The sequence below is a fragment of the Hyperolius riggenbachi genome, chromosome 6, assembly GCF_040937935.1.
Source record: "Hyperolius riggenbachi isolate aHypRig1 chromosome 6, aHypRig1.pri, whole genome shotgun sequence".
NCBI lineage: Eukaryota > Metazoa > Chordata > Amphibia > Anura > Hyperoliidae > Hyperolius > Hyperolius riggenbachi.
In genome coordinates this window covers 383,488,375-383,511,568 of record NC_090651.1, presented here as the reverse complement: position 1 = coordinate 383,511,568, position 23,194 = coordinate 383,488,375, and the positions used below count along the sequence as shown (strand labels likewise).

Below are 23,194 nucleotides of genomic sequence, written 5' to 3'. Positions count from 1 at the left end.
GATTGCTGCTGCGGATTTCAGTGTAGCATATTTCATATATTGTTACAGTAAATCTGTTACTGAACAGCCTCTGTAACAAAAACGCCTGTAAAACTGCTCTGATCTAGTGTTTTTCAGAGCGGTTTGCGTGTTTCCTATACTTTACATTGGAGGCAGAAACGACTCCGCAATCCAAAAAATGTCGCACCCCGGGAGTATGCGTTTCTGCAAAACTCCTCCCACTCTGGTGTGCTCACCCCCACTGAAATGCATTACCCTAGCGTATCCGCAGCCACAAGCAGCTGCAAAAACGCTTTAAAAAACGCCCTGTGTGCCCCAGCCCTCTGTTGGACCCAGTGTGTTGAATAAATGTGGGTACACACATCAGACTATAGTCTTTGGAAAATGAAAGTTCACAGACCAATTTTACACCCTTCCATGTAGTATGAGAGCCACACCTACACAGTCTATTCTATGGAGCTGCACTCCCCATCAGACAGAGATCTTACCCCCTTCCATGTAGTATGAGAGCCATACCTACACAGTCTATTCTATGGAGCTGCACTCCCCATCAGACAGAAATCTTACCCCCTTCCATGTAGTATGAGAGCCACACCTACATAGTCTATTCTATGGAGCTGCACTCCCCATCAGACAGAAATCTTACCCCCTTCCATGTAGTATGAGAGCCACACCTACACAGTCTATTCTATGGAGCTGCACTCCCCATCAGACAGAAATCTTACCCCCCTTCCATGTAGTATGAGAGCCATACCTACACAGTCTATTCTATGGAGCTGCACTCCCCATCAGACAGAAATCTTACCCCCTTCCATGTAGTATGAGAGCCATACCTACACAGTCTATTCTATGGAGCTGCACTCCCCATCAGACAGAAATCTTACCCCCTTCCATGTAGTATGAGAGCCATACTCTACACAGTCTATTCTATGGAGCTGCACTCCCCATCAGACAGAAATCTTACCCCCTTCCATGTAGTATGAGAGCCACACCTACACAGTCTATTCTATGGAGCTGCACTCCCCATCAGACAGAAATCTTACCCCCTTCCATGTAGTATGAGAGCCACACCTACACAGTCTATTCTATGGAGCTGCACTCCCCATCAGACAGAAATCTTACCCCCTTCCATGTAGTATGAGAGCCACACCTACACAGTCTATTCTATGGAGCTGCACTCCCCATCAGACAGAAATCTTACCCCCTTCCATGTAGTATGAGAGCCACACCTACACCGTCTATTCTATGGAGCTGCACTCCCCATCAGACAGAAATCTTACCCCCTTCCATGTAGTATGAGAGCCACACCTACACAGTCTATTCTATGGAGCTGCACTCCCCATCAGACAGAAATCTTACCCCCTTCCATGTAGTATGAGAGCCACACCTACACAGTCTATTCTATGGAGCTGAACTCCCCATCAGACAGAAATCTTACCCCCCTTCCATGTAGTATGAGAGCCACACCTTCACAGTCTATTCTATGGAGCTGCACTCCCCATCAGACAGAAATCTTACCCCCTTCCATGTAGTATGAAAGCCATACCTACACAGTCTATTCTATGGAGCTGCACTCCCCATCAGACAGAAATCTTACCCCCTTCCATGTAGTATGAGAGCCACACCTACACAGTCTGTTCTATGGAGCTGCACTCCCCATCAGACAGAAATCTTACCCCCTTCCATGTAGTATGAGAGCCACACCTACACAGTCTATCCTATGGAGCTGCACTCCCCATCAGACAGAAATCTTACCCCCTTCCATGTAGTATGAGAGCCATACTCTACACAGTCTATTCTATGGAGCTGCACTCCCCATCAGACAGAAATCTTACCCCCTTCCATGTAGTATCAGAGCCATACCTACACAGTCTATTCTATGGAGCTGAACTCCCCATCAGACAGAAATCTTACCCCCTTCCATGTAGTATGAGAGCCACACCTACACAGTCTATTCTATGGAGCTGCACTCCCCATCAGACAGAAATCTTACCCCCTTCCATGTAGTATGAGAGCCATACCTACACAGTCTATTCTATGGAGCTGCACTCCCCATCAGACAGAAATCTTACCCCCTTCCATGTAGTATGAGAGCCACACCTACACAGTCTATTCTATGGAGCTGCACTCCCCATCAGACAGAAATCTTACCCCCTTCCATGTAGTATGAGAGCCACACCTACACAGTCTATTCTATGGAGCTGCACTCCCCATCAGACAGAAATCTTACCCCCTTCCATGTAGTATGAGAGCCACACCTACACAGTCTATTCTATGGAGCTGAGCTCCCCATCAGACAGAAATCTTTGCAAGATGCTGCACACACAGATGCTGTAGACATTCAACAGATCAGTATCTGCAAAAGATCAGTTCCTTCAAAAGATCCGTTCCTGCAAAATGCATTCATAGTCTATGAGATCTGCAGATCATCATACACACCTTGTTTAACAGACATTCATCTGCAGATTGTTGTGAAATTTGTCTCAGAAATGTATCGCTTTTTATATTCAAGTTATTCGCAGCTGAGAAGGGGGTTTTAGGGTTAGGCACCACCAGGGGGGTGGTTAGGGTTAGGCGCCACCAGGGGGTTTTAGGGTTAGCACCACAAGGGGGGTGGTTAGGGTTAGGCACCACCAGGGGGGTGGTTAGGGTTAGGCGCCACCAGGGGGTTTTAGGGTTAGCACCACAAGGGGGGTTTAGGGTTAGGCACTACCAGGGGTGGTTAGAGTTAGGCACCATCAGGAGGTTTTAGGGTTAGGCACTACCAGGGGGATGGTTAGGGTTAGGCACTACCAGGGGGATGGTTAGGGTTAGTCACGACTTGGGGGTGCTTAGGGTTAGGCACTACCAGGGGGATGGTTAGGGTTAGGCACCACCAGGGGGGGGTCTTAGGGTTAGACACCACCAGGGGGTTTTAGGGTTAGGCACCACCAGGGGGTTTTGGGGTTAGGCACCACCAGGGGGTTTTGGGGTTAGGCACCACCAAGGGGAGGTTAGGGTTAGGCACCACCAGGGGGGGGGGGGGGGGGTGGTGGTTAGGGTTAGGCACCACCAGGGGTGTTAGGGTTAGGCACCACCAGGGGGGGTTATGGTTAGGCACCAGGAAGGGAGTGTTCTGTGTGAGAGAGGGGTTAGGCTTAGTTGTAGTAAAATACTGATAATATTTACCAATGTTTTACTATCCTCATTATGACTGTAAATATTGTTTAGTTTTCATTGTTGTAGACAATATTTCCCCCTTTTTAATACCGCTATTTTAACATATTTATTATTCTAGGTCGAATAAAAATTAAGAAATGATAAAAATTGTTATAGACAATATTCTAAAATGTCGGCTTTACCCTGCGCCCTTTTTTCCTGGCGCCCTTATTTGATCCATGCTTGTTCCCTACCTTACATTAGTCTCTGTGAAAATGCGCACTTGTTTTCTCACATGCAGACACACACGGTGCAGAAACCGTATTCAGAAAAACACGCACAGAAAACTGACAGACGATTGCGCTCCTGCGTGTCTGGGAGGTCTCCAGAGCAGAGATGATCTATCAGATGGAAATATTTCTCGCTCGCATACACACTCTATGCAAACTGATTTGACCAGTCAAGGGAACTTCCTGTCAGTTTTGCCTTCCCAGTTCTGTGCTCAGTACTGCAGACAATTTACATGAAATATGCTTGCAAGCTGGACTGATTTGCATCCCATTTGCCATATTTAGCACAGTGGTGGATTAAGGTGTAATATGGCTGTAAGTAAAGGTACCAGCATAGCTTCCCCAGTTTGCTGCCTGACTGTTTAGGAAAGCTCAGTGACAGTGTAGTAAATGGGAGGGGTGTTTGGGGCACCTGGACACTTACCAGGCCCTAAGCATCTGCCTAGGTTGACTGGTGGGTGATTTGGCTCTCTTTATGTCATTGGGCTCTATTCTCAAAGAGCCAAATTTTCCGCAAAATTTTACCGCTATATTCCCGCCAGCGGTAAACTCCGCATTTTTTCCACATTCACTAATATTTGCCGCATGTTTTCCGCATGTGGGGAAAAAAATGCGTAAACAGCCATTAAACATGCGGAAAACATGCGGTAAAAAGGTCGCATGAAAAAGTGTTTTAAAAAAAAAAGTTAAAGTCCAGCAAGCACAGCCCTTAAGCCTCCACACTTCATTAAAGTCAATGGGATGCGGAATATATCACCTACTACTTGTAGGTGATAAAAAATCGGTAATTAACGACGAAATGATGCGCCTGAACATTTTTGAGAATTGATCTTTTACTGCGGAAAATACCGACTTTTGCGGAAATTTTTCCGCATGAATCCCGCACTTTTACCACACTTTTTCCGCATGCGGAAAAAACATGCGGATCATTTTGAGAATTCCAACTTGACGGTATTTTGGGTGCAAACTTCCCGCATGCACTTTACCGCTTGCGGGAAGTCTTTGAGAATAGAGCCCATTGTGTCACTGGTTCCCCTTTAACACATTCCGGATTGGGAAGATTACACAGTCAGGTCACCTGGTGCTGTTTACGTGCGTTTTATTACCAGGAATTGTGATTTTTGGACACGGCTGCGTATGTTCCCTGCATTGTGCACACACATGCCACAACAAGCCTGGGATGAAATAATAGCATTGTCTGACCTGGTAAGCTAATACACGCTACACCCAACCTGAGAACAAACCGCGTCCCCTCCCAAACCGCAACATGGCAGAAAGTTCATTACCATCCTCTCTACAGGAAACCTGGCAGCAGACTCTGCTGTGTGGAGAAAGTGCTGGCTGCAGCAGCTCTCAGGAGAGTCATGTGATCTTAACTTCAGAAGCAAAAGCTGATTGTTTAGTCACTTGAAGATGCCACGTGATGGAGAGAGTACTCCAATCACAGAAATAGGACAGCTTTGCTCTTCTTGTAGCCATGCTAAAATCTTATAGGCTATTATTATTATCAGCAAATTATTATTGTTCCTTTAGCCTGAAATGCTGATGCTGAGTATCCTCAATCCTCCTGCCTGACTCACATTCTTCATCCTGTAGGTTATTTTGCAGGAAATACATATATTACGTTATCTCTAGATATATATTACTGGATGTTATCTCTTGTTTAATTGCCATAGTTGTTTTTAAGGTGCGCCCACAGTACCCACAATCCTTGGAGCTCATACACTCGTGCTCTAACGTTAGGGTGACGCTGCGGTGAACTAACACTATTTAGACATGTCACATGGGCACATTATTACTAACTAGTAAAAAGGTCCGCCATTTAAAAAAAAATGGGAGCTAAGCCACCGCCACTAACCCCTTCACCCCCCCCCCCCACCACCACCACCCCCCACGTTCGCACAGACGCACAGACAAGTCCCGCTCACCCACCCCCCACTAATTTCCGAAGTATATGCACACAGGGAGATGTGGCTTGTTTGGCAGTTGGAAAAAGCTGTTATGCACAATGCACAATGCAATGAGGTTCTCAGACAGCAGACTGTCAAGTCTGGAAGCAGGGACACAGAGGAGGACGCAGGGACACAGAGGAGGACGCAGGGACACAGAGGAGGACGCAGGGACACAGAGGAGGACGCAGGGACACAGAGGAGGACGCAGGGACACAGAGGAGGACGCAGGGACACAGAGGAGGACGCAGGGACACAGAGGAGGACGCAGGGACACAGAGGAGGACGCAGGGACACAGAGGAGGACGCAGGGACACAGAGGAGGATGCAGGGACACAGAGGAGGAGGACGCAGGGACACAGAGGAGGACGCAGGGACACAGAGGAGGCCACAGGGAGACAGAGGAGGATGCAGGGACACAGAGGAGGACACGGAGAGAGGAGGCCGCAGGGACACAGAGGAGGATGCAGGGAGACAGAGGAGGCCGCAGGGACACAGAGGAGGCCGCAGGGACACAGAGGAGGCCGCAGGGACACAGAGGAGGACGCAGGGACACAGAGGAGGACGCAGGGACACAGAGGAGGACGCAGGGACACAGAGGAGGACGCAGGGACACAGAGGAGGACGCAGGGACACAGAGGAGGACGCAGGGACACAGAGGAGGATGCAGGGACAGAGAGGAGGATGCAAGGACACAGAGATTTTATTATATAGGATGACTTATATAGCACCAGCATCTTCCCTGACGCTGTACAACAAAATATAACGTATAACAGTACAATATAAACAATGCAACAGTTAACAATACAAGACAATTATTTGTGTGCATAATACACTGTTGAATGAAAAAAGAGCTGGGCAACAAAATGTCAATAATGTAACATAAATTATATATTTAACGAAATTGGTTAAAGATAAATACCGTTTTAAAACAGACGGGAAATAACAGAAAGATATTAACAATTTTTACGTAATTCAACAATGCAACTTAACCAAACCCTACTCTCACACAGAGCCCTCCCCTGGAGGTGCCTAACCCTAACCCCCCCCCCCCCCCCCCCCCTCCGGTGGTGCCTAACCCTTGCACAGGGGAAAATCAGCTGCCTGCCATGGCAAAGCAGCTAGTTTGTAAACACAGGATGTTAACCCCATGTCTGCTTCCGTGAAAGCAGGAAGTACACACACTGCAGATTTATTGCAGGATCTGTATCAGCTGTAGCAAAGAAATGTTTTTCTTTAAAGGTTATTATGCTGTTGCTTATCTTTTAGAGCAGAGAGGAAGTTGTGAGTTCAGGTCCGCTAGCTGATGCGGCGCTGTGTGTGTGCGCAGGGAAGAGCCCCGCCCCCTCCGTGCTCCCTCAGCTTAATACAATAATAACCAGGCATTCATCTGTATTTGAGTGAAAGCGATGCATCATTAAGCCCTTATTAGCCGCCTCACAATAGAGCTGTTTCCGGAGCGGCGCTGGGAATAAACAGCTTTTATTATTGGATGATCAGTGATGTGCAGGGAAATGTGCTGGTTCATTGTGCGCGCCGCGGTGACTGAGGAGCAGCGATGTGTGCGCTGCCTCCCTGCTGGCAGGGGCGGAACTACAGGGGAACAGACCAGGCGACTGCAGAGGGGCCCAGAGCTGCAAGAGGGCCCAACTACTACTTCACTCCCTCTGATAAAAGGTCCATGCTTCAGATCGGGTGGTTTTGTGGCTATACTTGTTATGGGCGTGAGGATTATTGTGTACACTTGTTTTATGACCCTTGTGAGATGGACCCCATGGGTGTAGCAATCACCCCTGCAACCCCCGACATTGCAGGGGGGCCGGAGGCTTTGGAGGCCTCCTCTCCCCAACCGCAAGTGCAGCGAATTAGCAAAGACACCTCCCCATTTACTCATAAAAACCGTGTGCAGGAGGAGTCTGATGACCCCTCCCCCCTTCCCTCCAGTATAGGTAGTCTGATGACCCCTCCCCCTTTCCTCTAGTGTAAGAAGCCAGATGACCCTCCCCCCCTTCCGTATAGATAGCCTGATGACCCCCTTCCCTCCAGTATAGGTAGCCAGGTGACCCTTCTCCCCCCACCCCAGTATAGCCTGCTGTCCTCCTGCCCTTGATCCTGTGGTGCCCTAGGCCTACTTACAAAGGTGGGTTACCATCAGGCAACCACTTGACAGGCAGGTGGGGAGTATTAGTACCTGACCCTACTCAGGTATAAAAGTCGCTTTCTGTAGATAGGAAAATGGGGAAAGAACCCCTCCACCAGGGGTGGACTTAATAGTGCTGTAATATGTGCAAACAGAGGCGCCAAGCAGAGTAAAACAATGTTCTAAAAATGATAAAAAGAGGGAAGTCGAGGTGGACTTACCTCCCTCTGGTAGTGGACATATACTCAAATGCAGAGTAAAAAATATACAATTTATTCACAGCTCCATAAAATCGCAACGCGTTTCGCGGTCAACAGTCCCGCTTCATCAGGCAGTACAGGAGCATATAAAACTGGTTCAGGTCCATAAAGTGTCCACAGAGGCGCTCACACACTTTATGGACCTGAACCAGTTTTATATGCTCCTGTACTGCCTGATGAAGTGGGACTGTTGACCGCGAAACGCGTTGTGATTTTATGGAGCTGTGAATAAATAGTATATTTTTTACTCTGCATTTGAGTATATGTCCACTATCAGAGGGAGGTAAGTCCACCTCGACTTCCCTCTTTTTATCATTTTTAGAACATTGTTTTACTCTGCTTGGCGCCTCTGTTCGTACATGTTACAGCATGAACTCTTGCAAAGAACAGAAGGAAAACACAGAGAAATGCACCCCGTATGTATTTAAAGAGTTTAGTCTGTCTAATTCCCCCTCATTTGTATCTAATCACAAGTTGTAATCTGATCCCTCCCCTGTGTCACACAACTGCCATGGCAGAGATGGCAGATAAGCTCATTTGAAAGCACAGGCTGTAAACAATATTTTTGCTTCCATGAATCCAGGAAGTAGAAACTGTGCGGATTTATTGCAGGATCTGTATCAGCTGTAACAAAGAAATGTTTTTTGTTTAAAACGTATTATTACGCTATTTTGCATCTCTTAGAGCAGAGTGGACGTCCTGAGTTCAGGTCCACTTTAAGGCTACTTACACACCAGGACGTTGCATTTAGGGGACGTTAAGGTCGCATAACGTGCCCCTAACGCAATGCCTGGTGCTCTCTAAGGTGGACGTCAGAGTGGCCCGCGTTGTGCAGCTCACTCTTGCGTCCGTGATGCGCACTCTTGGACGCATGCGGCATCACGTGGTCCCGCCCGGCCAATCGCCGCACAGAGTGGCCGCTCCAGGAAGTAAACACTGCACATCACTGAGTGCAGTGAATATTAATTAGCCATGTGCCCGGCCGCTCTCCCCTCCTCCCCAAAATGACTGAGCATGTGCAAACAGTCTAACGCGGCTTAGCCGCGCATAACGCACAGCATGCAGCACTCAACGGATGTGCTGCCTTACAATGTAACGCAACATGGGCAGTGTGAATGGGCTGATTGATTTTTCATTACTGTGTGGTGGGGCTGCGTTACAGGCTGCACTAACGTGCGCCTGTAACGTCTTAGTGTGTAAGCAGCCTAAAGGGAGACTGTAGTGACAGAGCTATCGAGGCTCCAAGCAGAAAATTTCGGTGCACGCGGCAAGTGGACTAATTGGGCGTTGCCTTAGGAGCCAATGTATTTTAGCGGTAGTGGAAATTTGGGCTCCGATATTTATCGGACGCCCAAATTTCGGCTTAAGGTGGGGTTCGGCAGTCGTGATGGGGTGGGTGATGAGTTTAGGAGCAGGGGATTATGGGAAGACAATATGATTTGGGGTATTATTCTGGTAGTATTTGGAAATGCATATAAAAATATGTGGGACGTGTAAAAAGATGACCAAAAGTCCATGTCCTTTATTTTTGTAACATTTGCTATAATGAAGCCCAGGTACAGACCAGGGGCGTCTGTGATACTGTTGGTGGGTTTCCAGGCCCGAGGTCTGGGCATTGTCCCTGCCAGGTGTCGGTATTGTCAGGGGTGCTTTGCTGCCACTTATGCCAGGTGACGCCAGTGCCGTTCCGCAGCTGTCACCTCTTCTTTCAGGCACAATGACACGATGCCACAGGGGTGTTTTACTGCTTAATATTTTATGTGGCACTTTTATGCTGATGTACATGTCTCTGCTTTCTCTTGTGTGGGCGGAGATTGGCTGTTATTGCTGTCTCCCTGCAGCGCACCCTGCTGGCTGAGACTGGAGTATAACAGATGGAGAGTAGCAGAGAGTCAATCCATTGTGCTTCTTCAGATTTTGGGAAAACAAAGAAAACCTGAGAATCCCCCATGAGGAGATGGACTACTCCAAACCCTGTTGGTCCTGTCAGATTTTAACTGCTTACTTTTTTCGCTGGAGTGTTCCTTTAACTTTAATCAGCCTAGCGATTTGGATCACCGGCTATTCCAAAGTGCAGTTGAACCAGTTACTGTGGGTCCTGGTCCTCAGCATGTGTGCGAGCTGTGGTTGTCCTCTGTCCAAAGAGTTTTGGTTTTGTATCTTTGGACCATGTATGGTGAAGCTCGCATGGCCGTCACTGGAGAGTTCTGACTCCTCACACAAACGGTTTAGTTTCCTATTAGATGGGGAAGTAAGAAAGTTTAAGGAAACTTAAAACCACAACTTTCTGTTAGTGATCATTACAAGGAAAGTCCTGAAGATTTCACTGCTGCCAGAACCACAGTGTGGGATTGTACGGGCGTGCCATTGCCGTGACTCTGGAAGTTCCCATCTACTCTTGGCAGGACATTCTCTCTCCCCCCCCCCCCCTTCCCCCCATGTCTGTCAGCAAAAGTCCCCTCAGCTGAGGTCCTGCCAGTGCTGGGGGCGGGTGACATATGGAGTCCTGCTGGCCTGACAGCTTATTGCACCATCACAGCTGCACCAGCAGTCCCCTCAGCTGAGGTCCTGCCAGTGCTAGGGGCGGGTGACATATGGAGTCCTGCTGGCCTGACAGCTTATTGCACCATCACAGCCGCACCAGCAGTCCCCTCAGCTGAGGTCCTGCCAGTCCTGAGGGCGGGTGACACATGGAGTCCTGCTGGTCTGACAGCTTATTGCACCATTACAGCTGCACCAGCAGACCCCTCAGCTGAGGTCCTGCCAGTCCTGGGGGCGGGTGACATATGGAGTCCTGCTGGCCTGACAGCTTATTGCACCATCACAGCCGCACCAGCAGTCCCCTCAGCTGAGGTCCTGCCAGTCCTGAGGGCGGGTGACACATGGAGTCCTGCTGGCCTGACAGCTTATTGCACCATCACAGCCGCACCAGCAGACCCCTCAGCTGAGGTCCTGCCAGTCCTGGGGGCGGGTGACATATGGAGTCCTGCTGGCCTCACAGCTTATTGCACCATCACAGCCGCACCAGCAGTCCCCTCAGCTGAGGTCCTGCCAGTCCTGAGGGCGGGTGACACATGGAGTCCTGCTGGCCTGACAGCTTATTGCACCATCACAGCCGCACCAGCAGACCCCTCAGCTGAGGTCCTGCCAGTCCTGGGGGCGGGTGACATATGGAGTCCTGCTGGCCTGACAGCTTATTGCACCATCACAGCCGCACCAGCAGTCCCCTCAGCTGAGGTCCTGCCAGTCCTGAGGGCGGGTGACACATGGAGTCCTGCTGGTCTGACAGCTTATTGCACCATCACAGCTGCACCAGCAGACCCCTCAGCTGAGGTCCTGCCAGTCCTGGGGGCGGGTGACATATGGAGTCCTGCTGGCCTGACAGCTTATTGCACCATCACAGCCGCACCAGCAGTCCCCTCAGCTGAGGTCCTGCCAGTCCTGAGGGCGGGTGACACATGGAGTCCTGCTGGTCTGACAGCTTATTGCACCATCACAGCCGCACCAGCAGTCCCCTCAGCTGAGGTCCTGCCAGTCCTGGGGGCGGGTGACTCATGGTAAGGAGTCCTGCTGGTCTGACAGCTTATTGCACCATCACAGCCGCACCAGCAGTCCCCTCAGCTGAGGTCCTGCCAGTCCTGAGGGCGGGTGACACATGGAGTCCTGCTGGTCTGACAGCTTATTGCACCATCACAGCCGCACCAGCAGACCCCTCAGCTGAGGTCCTGCCAATCCTGGGGGCGGGTGACTCATGGTAAGGAGTCCTGCTGGTCTGACAGCTTATTGCACCATCACAGCCGCACCAGCAGACCCCTCAGCTGAGGTCCTGCCAGTCCTGGGGGCGGATGACATATGGAGTCCTGCTGGCCTGACAGCTTATTGCACCATCACAGCCGCACCAGCAGACCCCTCAGCTGAGGTCCTGCCAGTCCTGGGGGCGGGTGACTCATGGTAAGGAGTCCTGCTGGTCTGACAGCTTATTGCACCATCACAGCCGCACCAGCAGTCCCCTCAGCTGAGGTCCTGCCAGTCCTGAGGTAGGGTAAGGAGTTCTACTGGTCTGACAGCTTATTGCACCATCACAGCCGCACCAGCAGTCCCCTCAGCTGAGGTCCTGCCAGTCCTGGGGGCGGGTGACACATGGAGTCCTGCTGGTCTGACAGCTTATTGCACCATCACAGCCGCACCAGCAGTCCCCTCAGCTGAGGTCCTGCCACTCCTGGGGGTGGGTGACACATGGAGTCCTGCTGGTCTGACAGCTTATTGCACCATCACAGCCGCACCAGCAGTCCCCTCAGCTGAGGTCCTGCCAGTCCTGGGGGCGGGTGACATATGGAGTCCTGCTGGTCTGACAGCTTATTGCACCATCACAGCCGCACCAGCAGTCCCCTCAGCTGAGGTCCTGCCAGTCCTGGGGGCGGGTGACATATGGAGTCCTGCTGGTCTGACAGCTTATTGCACCATCACAGCCGCACCAGCAGTCCCCTCAGCTGAGGTCCTGCCAGTGCTGGGGGCGGGTGACTCGTGGTAAGGAGTCCTGCTGGTCTGACAGCTTATTGCACCATCACAGCCGCACCAGCAGACCCCTCAGCTGAGGTCCTGCCAGGTCTGGGGGCGGGTGACACATGGAGTCCTGCTGGCCTGACAGCTTATTGCACCATCACAGCCGCACCAGCAGACCCCTCAGCTGAGGTCCTGCCAGTCCTGGGGGCGGGTGACACATGGAGTCCTGCTGGCCTGACAGCTTATTGCACCATCACAGCCGCACCAGCAGACCCCTCAGCTGAGGTCCTGCCAGTCCTGGGGGCGGGTGACACATGGAGTCCTGCTGGCCTGACAGCTTATTGCACCATCACAGCCGCACCAGCAGTCCCCTCAGCTGAGGTCCTGCCAGTCCTGGGGGTGGGTAACTCATGGTAAGGAGTCCTGCTGGTCTGACAGCTTATTGCACCATTACAGCCGCACCAGCAGTCCCCTCAGCTGAGGTCCTGCCAGTCCTGGGGGCGGGTGACACATGGAGTCCTGCTGGCCTGACAGCTTATTGCACCATCACAGCCGCACCAGCAGACCCCTCAGCTGAGGTCCTGCCAGTCCTGGGGGCGGGTGACTCATGGTAAGGAGTCCTGCTGGTCTGACAGCTTATTGCACCATCACAGCCGCACCAGCAGACCCCTCAGCTGAGGTCCTGCCAGTCCTGGGGGCGGGTGACTCATGGTAAGGAGTCCTGCTGGTCTGACAGCTTATTGCACCATCACAGCCGCACCAGCAGACCCCTCAGCTGAGGTCCTGCCAGGTCTGGGGGCGGGTGACACATGGAGTCCTGCTGGCCTGACAGCTTATTGCACCATCACAGCCGCACCAGCAGACCCCTCAGCTGAGGTCCTGCCAGTCCTGGGGGCGGGTGACACATGGAGTCCTGCTGGCCTGACAGCTTATTGCACCATCACAGCCGCACCAGCAGACCCCTCAGCTGAGGTCCTGCTAGTCCTGGGGGCGGGTGACACATGGAGTCCTGCTGGCCTGACAGCTTATTGCACCATCACAGCCGCACCAGCAGTCCCCTCAGCTGAGGTCCTGCCAGTCCTGGGGGTGGGTAACTCATGGTAAGGAGTCCTGCTGGTCTGACAGCTTATTGCACCATTACAGCCGCACCAGCAGTCCCCTCAGCTGAGGTCCTGCCAGTCCTGGGGGCGGGTGACACATGGAGTCCTGCTGGCCTGACAGCTTATTGCACCATCACAGCCGCACCAGCAGACCCCTCAGCTGAGGTCCTGCCAGTCCTGGGGGCGGGTGACTCATGGTAAGGAGTCCTGCTGGTCTGACAGCTTATTGCACCATCACAGCCGCACCAGCAGACCCCTCAGCTGAGGTCCTGCCAGTCCTGGGGGCGGGTGACACATGGAGTCCTGCTGGTCTGACAGCTTATTGCACCATCACAGCCGCACCAGCAGACCCCTCAGCTGAGGTCCTGCCAGTCCTGGGGGCGGGTGACACATGGAGTCCTGCTGGTCTGACAGCTTATTGCACTGTCACAGCTGCACCAGCAGACCCCTTAGCTGAGGTCCTGCCAGTCCTGGGGGAGGGTGACTCATGGTAAGGAGTCCTGCTGGCCTGACAGCTTATTGCACCATCACAGCCGCACCAGCAGTCCCCTCAGCTGAGGTCCTGCCAGTCCTGGGGGTGGGTGACTCATGGTAAGGAGTCCTGCTGGTCTGACAGCATATTGCACCATCACAGCCGCACCAGCAGACCCCTCATCCATGTTTGGATTACAAGACCTGATCTTTGGCCAGATTTCGGTCTTGCTCGCAGCACGTTGGCGGGGCTGACTCACCGTGTTTTTAAACATACGAGCCATGAGAATGAGGTGAGCGGCTGGAGTGTATTTAGAGAAGGAGGCAGAAAAAACTGCTGCGTAAACAAATATGTGCAGTTTATGAGAAAAGCAGAGGCAGACAGGGCTGCCAGTGAGCCGTGCAGAGGAACTGTGGGAAACGTACACAGATATCCTACAGCTTAAAGGGACACCAGCATGGAGTTTTTGCATTTAAAAAAAAAAAAAAAAAAGAAAACGTTCCTATAAGGGAGATTCGGAATGGTGTGTACTGTGGGGGGAGCATCTTGTTCTCCCAACCAGAGCTTATCGTATTTACCGGTGAGGGGTCACGTGTGCATACCTCCCAACTTTTTGAGATGAGAAAAAGGGACACTTAAGCCACGCCCCTGGCACACCCCTGGCCACGCCTCTAGTCACTCATACCATAAACCTTTTATAAGAAAAATATGTTGTTTTATATTTCAAACCACACTGGTCCTTTCCATCCTGATTCATTTTCCTTCATAACAACATTTTAAAATTAGTAATATATCAATTTAAAGGATGGGAATAAAGTTTAGAGTCAATCAAACACATTTTTAGTATAGAAATAAATATATTTATATAGAAAGGCGGACAAAGTCCTGAAAGAGGGACAAATGAGGAGGAAAGAGGGACAGAGGGACAGGGCTCCCAAAGAGGGACTGTCCCTCCGAAAAAGGGACAGTTGGGAGCTATGCGTGTGCATCGCAGTGCATGCTGGGAGATGTAGTCCGGGAGAGACAAGTAAAGCTGTAGGGGGGGGACTCTGGGCAAAATGTACAAAGAAGGGTGCAGATGTACAATACTGTGCACACATTTTAGGCAGATTAGGAAAATGTAGTGGCCATACACTGGACAATTTTCTTTTCTTTTTAACGTCGATATCTGGCCGTCCGATCATTTCATCAAATCTGCTGTAATTCAATGGGGCAAACGATTCCTGATCAATTTTTAACCCAAAATCACATTGGTTGAGCACACCAGGTGGAAGATATCACTTAACCGGTACCAGGTTGGGAGTGGCGTTCGATTTTGAGCGACGCACAGTGTAGGGGGTGGAGCTTATACTCACCTCTCTGCCTTGCACTTCCTGTGTCTTCTCTCCACTGCCAGGTGCTCCTTCCTGTCTCTTCTCTCCCATGAACAATAGAGGCCTCTAGTGGCCATGCAAGGTACATGCTTTGGTGCCTCTGGCGGTTGTGATGTGACACAGGAGGGAAGAGACAGGGCGGAGCACCGGTGTCTTTGGAGAGTAGAGAAGATATGCACAGGCAGACAGGTCACAGGTGAGTGTAAGCTCCGCTGCCTACACTCTGCACGGCCTGGGAAAGGGACATAGAAAGCTGTCATAAATAGACGTGTTAAAAAAAAAACCTGAGCCGTAGCACCAGTTCAGAAACCCATACTTACCTAAGGAGCGGGAGGCTTTCCTTGGCGTCCTCCGGGCCCCTGTTGCCGCTCGCCAACCCTCCAGCTGTTTGGGGCCGAGCTCCTCTTCTGACACAAGCTCGGGCGTGTTGCAGCCGCTTCAGCATGGCCCCACCTGCGCAGAGCCACTCGTGCATGGGTAACTCGGGCTTACAGCCGCACCCGTATTCATGCAGGCGCAGTACGCCAACGCTTGTGATTCAGGAGGAGTCAGACCCCGATCAGATTACTGACAAGCCCTTGTCAGAAATCTTTAGGTGGTCTGCAGGCAGCAATGGTGAACCGGAGGACGCCTTTATTTGATCCAGATGCTTCCCTCTTCATAGCTAAGTGTGTGTGGTTTTGTACCCGAGTGTGATGATGTGACTACATGAGACCTCCCCCCCCCCCCAGATATATTGCATCATGGAAGGTTAATTTATTCAGTTTTTTAAAGTGTAACTGTCGAGCATAGAAATAAAAAATCAATTCTTTATTTTTATCTGGTAAACAAGTAATAAGGATGCTAGCCAGGCAATCCAAAACTTTAAATCACAATTACTTTTCTTGTTGATAAATGATCATTCCCCAGTTTACCTGACTCTTATTTGGTACACAAAAAGGAAGTTGCAGGGCATGCTGGGTTGTCCTTATTTGCTTCTCTACTTCCCCTCAGACATAACTAATGCAGCCTGACTGGCTGCAGCCTCTTTCCCTCCTGTTTTCCCCTCCCACACCTCTGTTCCTCTCTGATTGGCCAATATTTCTCATGCTGAGACAATGCACTTTCTATAGTGGAGGGCGGGCGATGCATACACAATCAGGCAGAGGAGAGTAAGGGAGGAAATGACATCAGAATTGGCTTCAAAATAGCCACAGTTAAAATGGGAAATGCTAAGAAAAATACTGTAGAAAAATAACTAAAATCAAAATGTGGACAGTGCAATACATATGTAAGTAGAGCAAGTATTTATCTATTTATATATGTCAGGTTTTTTCTGAGATCGTTTGGCTGACAGCAACTCTTTAAGGTTGTAGAAGTGCATTATTCCACCAGTAGGTGTCGCTGCCCCTGTCCTACATCTTTTCAAAACCATGTGTCTCCCGCTCGTCTTGTTTTGTTTTTGGGTTATGTAATAAAAACAGCCCTGGTGGTATTTGTTTTGGTTGGCATATTATATTGTTTTTCCTTTTGTTTAGATAGAGAACTGACTGAATGCCAACATACAATATAATAGCCTGCTTGTTGCCATCTGATGTTCTGTATCACCCCTCCTTCTACGCCCTCCAGGAAGCCATGCGATGTGTAGAGGAGCAGATCACACCTATGTGTCCACATAGAGTCCTCTGCTGCTGCTATCCTCATTCTGCAGGGCCCGCTATCACTTGAGCATAACTTTTGGGTTCTCGAATGGTTGATAGATGACTTCTAGTGAAGGTCATGTCCAAAAGTCATGACCATGTGATCAGTTTGGTCAGGTGATAGATATGCAAGTCTCTGATTTGCTAGCCATGATCATGTGCTAAAGCAGGATCACAGCAAATCAGAGCTTTGCAAATCTATGCTGATCAAACAAACCACATGCTTCTCTACGGGTTCTCCTTGACATGGCTATTCAGAGACTTACATGTCTATCACCTGACCAGACTGATCACATGCTTCTCCTTGAGTTCTCCTAGACATCACCATTGCTGACTTCACAACCATATCTCCCTTGTGATCCAGGTATTAATGAAGGCCACCAATTGACAGCAGAGAGAGCTACTGGTGGAGGTGTGTAGCACCCTTTTGCAAACAGCATTTATTGTGCCAGCAGCACTATTCTACACCCCCCCCCCCCCCCTTCACCACATAGAAGTACTCACCCAGCCACACTATTGTCCAGTCCTCCATCATGCACTGTGGCCATTGCTATATTCTGGCCGGGCTTGGTGTGAGCACCGTAGAGGTGTATTGTGTAGGTACGACACTGAGGTCCTTCTGAGTGACTCCTAGGTCATGTGTAATTCTAACGGCCATGTTTTCTTCTCCCACAGGGTGTATGCCTTGGTGACCCATGGTGGTCGGACGTCCAGGGACCTTCCTGGGGCAGCCAGAGCTTCCTCTTCGCCTGGAATCATCCAATCGCAAAGCTAAATCCATGTCCCCTGAGCGTAAGGAAGAAGGTGTGTGGGTGGCTTCCGTGGAGGAACTGGAGGGGGATTCCACGTCCTCCGAGGGAGGGAGAGTGACGGACAGCACGGACGAGGAGGAGACCAGCAGTACAGAGAGCGCTCATACTCAGGTAAGGCCACCGAAATACCTCTGTACTTTCTAGCATCAAGTAAGACCTTCTCGTTTGCAGCAAGTATATAATTCTCAAACCTCCAAATCCAAGCAGTGAAGTGCATTATAGGATCATCCGGGTGTGGAGGAAAAGAGGGAGGTTGTTGTAAGGCCAGAAGAACCATCCTCGTTGTCAATTTGTTGTGTTCAGTAGTCATGGAGGCAGGATATCTGAAACTAGGTTTATTTACAAGATTCAGCAGCTCTCTATATAAACAGTGGCTTTTCTCCATGTCTCCAGCCAGGCAGAACAGAAACCAACAACCCACAACAGTCTAGATAATCTTAGGCAGTAAATGCTATTAGAACAGCACCATCTACAGGCCAGATATATGCTCACCACAATACCCCACCTCCATGTTGTGGGAGAGTCTGTACCATCTGAGGTAACAGCCATAGGCGTCACTAGGGTTAGTGTCACCCGGTGCAACTTATGGCCTAACCTCTTTCTCACCCCAAGAACCTCCAACCTCACCCGGCTAAACAAAAATAATACTTTTTTTGTAGTAACATTGCTTGTTACTGACATTTGTTGAGAATGGGGTTTGGAAGGTGTGATACTGAACCTATTTGCTATAGGAGTAGAGAGTTGGGGATTGTTATACTGGCCACACTTTGCTGTAGGGGGTGGGGTGAGGGAGGCGTACCATGCTGGGCACACTTGCTATTGGGGGTGGGTGGTTGGATGGGACATCTTTTCTTAGGGGTGAATAGGGGGATGTTAAGGTGATCATCACGTGGCCCAGGTGGCCTCTGAACTCTGTAATCACATCAGCATGGAGCAGCAAGAGGAGAGAAAGGCAGGAGGGAGAAGTACATCAGACTAGCCTGGTCTATATTTGCTTAGTGACACCTGGGGCGGTGCGCACCTACTGCACCCCTCTAGAGACGCCACTGGTAACAGCAGAGGAGGCAGAGTGAGGGAACGAGTAACTCATATTATGAAACAATGTTGTTGGCAGCTTGGGTGAATATGTCAAACATCGTATTCAATATATAGCTTGGAATTATGGAAATAAATGATGTCAGCATGTTATACTTACATCAGCGGTTACTTACTGCACAGTGATTGAGCTTTTCTGTTCCTCCTCCGGTATCTTGCTGTTAAGGTGGCCATACACACATAGGGCATGATTCACTAAACCGTGATAAGACAAATATCACACTTTATCAAAGTTATCACGTTATCCAAAGTTATTACACGATATAAAATTTAACATGCCTTATCAGAGTAGCATAGCGAGCGCTATGAACTTATGCCTGCTAATTGGCAATGGCACTCGTCCTGCCCTGAGCCCCTGCAGGTTCCTAGCGCTCACTATGCTACTCTGATAAGGGATTTCATTCACTAAAGTGTGATAACGGTTATCACGGATGCGCTATGCGATTTTCGCGTGTACATTTTTTTTCTTAGCGTGCAAATTTTTGCGTTCACACGCTAACGTGAATTTTAGCACGCATTAACCATCGAATTCGTGCAAACGCGAAGGTTAACACGCGCTAAAATTTGAGTTAGTGTGAATGCGAACATTTGCATGCCACTGCGAACATTTGCACGCAAAAAAATGTACACGCGAAAATCGTGGCAAACTAGCGCTAAATGCATAGCGCGGCCGTGATAGTTATCACACTTATGTGAATCAAGCCCCTTATCAGAGTAGCATAGTGAGTGCTAGGAACCCGCAGGGGCTCGGGGCAGGGCGAGTGCCATTGCCCATTAGCAGGCATACGTTTGTAGTGCTCACCGTGCTACTCTGATAAGGCGTGTTAACTTTAATAACTTGTGATAACTTTGGATAACGTGATAACTCTAATAAGGTGTAATATTTGTGTTATCACGGATTAGTAAATCAAGCCCATAGATTGCCACCCAAACAGATGAATCCCTCTCTGATCTGGCATACAGATTTTCAATTCATTTCATCATGAAATCTATTGAGAATCTATCACATAGAGCAGCGTGACTCTGTCCCATATGTTCCCTCCCAGCCAATTGTAATTTAGATTTTTCAAATTGCTTGAAATGACGATTGTGGCTCATTGGGCTGCAGATTTGATCAGAGAGTTCGAATCTGCGGGGAAAAAATCCATTCATGTTCGGCCAACTTAAAGGGGATCCAAGGTGGGCAACTTTGTAAAAAGAGAACCTATGCTACCTAATCCAAGGGGCTAGTCGGATCAGGTAGTCTCAATCCCACCACTCTCCACCGGTCCTGTGGCCAGCAATTCCTTTCACTATCGAGCAGAGAGGCGGGGGAGCGATGAGGGAGGGGCAAAGCTGCTCTATTAGAGCTGAAGAAGGGGTGTTAGGAACGCCCCCAGTGGGCGTTTTGCAGGACACCCCTTCCCCTCAAGATTGCAGACAAGCTCCATGTCGGCAATTTTGGGGGATGATAGCGTGGGGGTGAACCAGGGAACATTCCTCCATGTCCCATCTGCCCCCCTTCCCGCACTGCCTTGGGTTCATCACTTTAAAGGAAACATAAAGTGAGGTGAATACGGAGGTTGCCATACTTACCTTTTAAATAGTACCTGCTGATCTCTTTGGCTGCAGTAGCTGGATCACATACCTGAAAATTACATTTGACTAATCAGTCAAACATCTGATTTGCATAGAAAAAGTATTGTATGGAAAACGGCCTGTTGCTTTTCATGGCCATGCATTTTAATGCGTTTATTCGGTGTGGAAAACTACACACACTTGCATGGTGTGAAACCGGTCCTTACAGAGGCTCTGGTCCAGTCATCACCGTTTGGTCCTCCTCATATGCTAGCCCATTTGTCCTGCTCCCAACACAGCACCTTCAAGAACCGACTGTTCAGTCAGTCTCAGTAATAATTTGATGTGAGGTGTGTAGTACCTTATTAGCCTTCAGCACCCGATCTTGCCACCTAAAGCTTCCAAGCACACTGGTTTTCTGTCACGGTTCTTTCCCTTAGCGTTTGGAATTCAACTTCCACCGCAAGGCAGCAGTGCTAGTATTTGGTCTTCCGTGGGTTACCCCAGTACTTGCTATGTCTAGCCAGGGTGCCTTGTGCCGCCATCCAAGGAGGCTTCTGATGGGAGACCAGTAACTCAACAAGCTTCACGTCACTTTAGCCATCATGTTTGGGGTTCCTGTCGGGCCTTCATGGCTACCATAGTGGTTCATGGTCAACAAAGTCCCCAACATACTTCACCCCAACAGGCAGTCCTTTACATTGATGTTGCCCAGGTCCCACCATGAGGAGGTAGAGAGCATGGAACTCATGCTCTTCAGTTGCTGTGTGTGTAATCTCACACGTTGACAGGTGCCATTATGTAATGCGGTATTCAGTCGTATTCACCTCACCTGCCAGTGGTTTTCATGTTGTGGTTGATCAGTGTATGTTTAGATTGCTTCCCGACATTCCGCATTAAGTAACCTTAAGTCTTTTACCCTCTCCTCAACGTTCCCATTTGTCTCTGTAGGCGGGGATTAGGATCGTGTTAAACTTTGCTCAGACAACATTAGATGCTCACAAAGTAGAATTATTCAGTCTTCACGTTCTCGAGCTCTTACAGTGAGTTAACTCTTGCCAAGGAAAAGCTCGGCCTTAGACTATTCAGTTCTGCTCAGATGAAGCCCCCGTGAATGTGAAATGTTAAAGCATTGGTTTGCCAGGGCCTGGGGACAGGAAGTTTCCCACAAGAGGCCGTTTGGTGGCACCTGAAGTGCTGGAGAAGGCCAGATTTAGTATCACAGTACATCGTTTGTGTCCGGTGAGAGTCCAGGAAACGCTGAGCTTTATTATTCCGGACCACAGAGACGTCTGATCATTATTCAGGGCTCTGATTCTGACCTGGCTGCCGAGGTACTGATCAGAGATTCTGTCCTTGATTGACTGGCCTGTCCGTGGTGTGAGCAGAGGCATCTGGAGAAGGCGGGATTTGTCTGATATTAAATTAAAGCGGCTCTCTACTGAACTGCATCAGACAGTACTCCTACTCCTCTATGCTACCTATAGTAATCATTCAGGGTGTTTATGGGTAAGAGACTTGAAATGTATTGAAAAAGAGGAGCGCTGAGGGAACTGCCTGTCATCTGTGACTTGCTTGTGCATGGCTGCAATTCTACAGTATTGTCCAGGGTGCACAGATATGTGGACAGAGGAGAACACTATCAGTACTGTACCTGCATTAACTGGTGTGACCTAAGCTTCCTGTGCAAGTTGCTGCCGGATCACTGAGGGCATTGCCTGTCATCTGTGACTTGCTTGTGCATGACTGCACTGCTATGCAATATCTGCAGCTTAGTTGATTGACTGTACTGTACTGTTCTTCACTGTCAGTGCATTATACTTAATGTGTCTGAATATGAAAATTTCTGATATAGTAAACTTTGGACACAGTAAACGACTTTGCCTGGTCCGTTGGAGTTTATTATAAAGGGGTTTTACTGTAGTGGTGGTTTTGGCGCCTTTTTTTCTACCTTTTTTTAAATCGCCCCAAAACGCTTGTGCAATGAATGTCTATGAGAAGGTTCATATCGGCGTGGTTTGTGCGCTGTGCGTTCAGCAAAGCGGTGCTTTACCATTTTCGGGGCCATTTTTGTATAATGGAAGGTATAGGAAGAGCGCTAAACGCTCACATAACAGATTTATGCAGCGATTGCATACGCGGTTTTTAGAATAAATACAGTGTATTTATTATTTTCCGGGTCAAAGAATTCACTTCCTGACTTGCATCAGGGAGTGAATCTCAAAACCGCTCTGCCAAAGCGATTAGAAAAGTGCTTTTTCCAAAAACGCAGCGCGCAGTGGAGCGCCGGGAGGGGGGAAAAAGACAAAAACGTTTGTGTTTTTAGGTGTGAATGAGGCCTAAAGGTGCTCATTGCTTTAGCTGATTGCCCCCTTTATAAATAAAAGTGCGATCTAGCCCAGTAAACGGCTGGTACCTGCAGTCCATTTCCTGGAGGGTGCCGGTTCTCTGAATGACTGAAGCTGGCACTTGCTGCACACTTGGCACACCCCGGAGGGGTACATTGTGTGTGCTGAACACATGGCATTAGAATGCAGGACGCCACAGAGACTAGCGATGCCCTGAATCCTGTATTACCGCTGCTGCTGCTATGAGAAGAAGATTCTCACAGGAACGGCTCGCATGGCATCGGGCATAATCCTATTCTAAAGCTGGTCACACACACACAGATTTCCACCCAATGCTGCAAAATCGCCAGCGTTCAGCAAAGCGCTGCTGCGCAAGTAATCCTATGGCATTACTCTCACTGCAGTGACTGTGGCATGCTTGCAATTTCTGACGATCGCAACCTGCTACATGGAGCATTTTCCCAGCGATAATTTGCCA

General features: G+C 49.6%; 1 protein-coding gene across 2 annotated transcripts in view; it reads left to right on the top strand.

Moving 5' to 3' along the window:
- The window catches only part of PHLDB3 (pleckstrin homology like domain family B member 3), a 167,523-nt gene that overhangs the window by 44,629 nt on the left and 99,700 nt on the right, over positions 1-23,194 (top strand). For both annotated transcript variants that reach the window (XM_068241968.1, XM_068241967.1), the window contains exon 2: positions 17,580-17,827. In XM_068241968.1, the coding sequence (XP_068098069.1) occupies positions 17,600-17,827 (228 nt within the window). In that variant the 5' untranslated portion in view covers positions 17,580-17,599. The remainder of the gene's footprint in view (positions 1-17,579; positions 17,828-23,194) is intronic.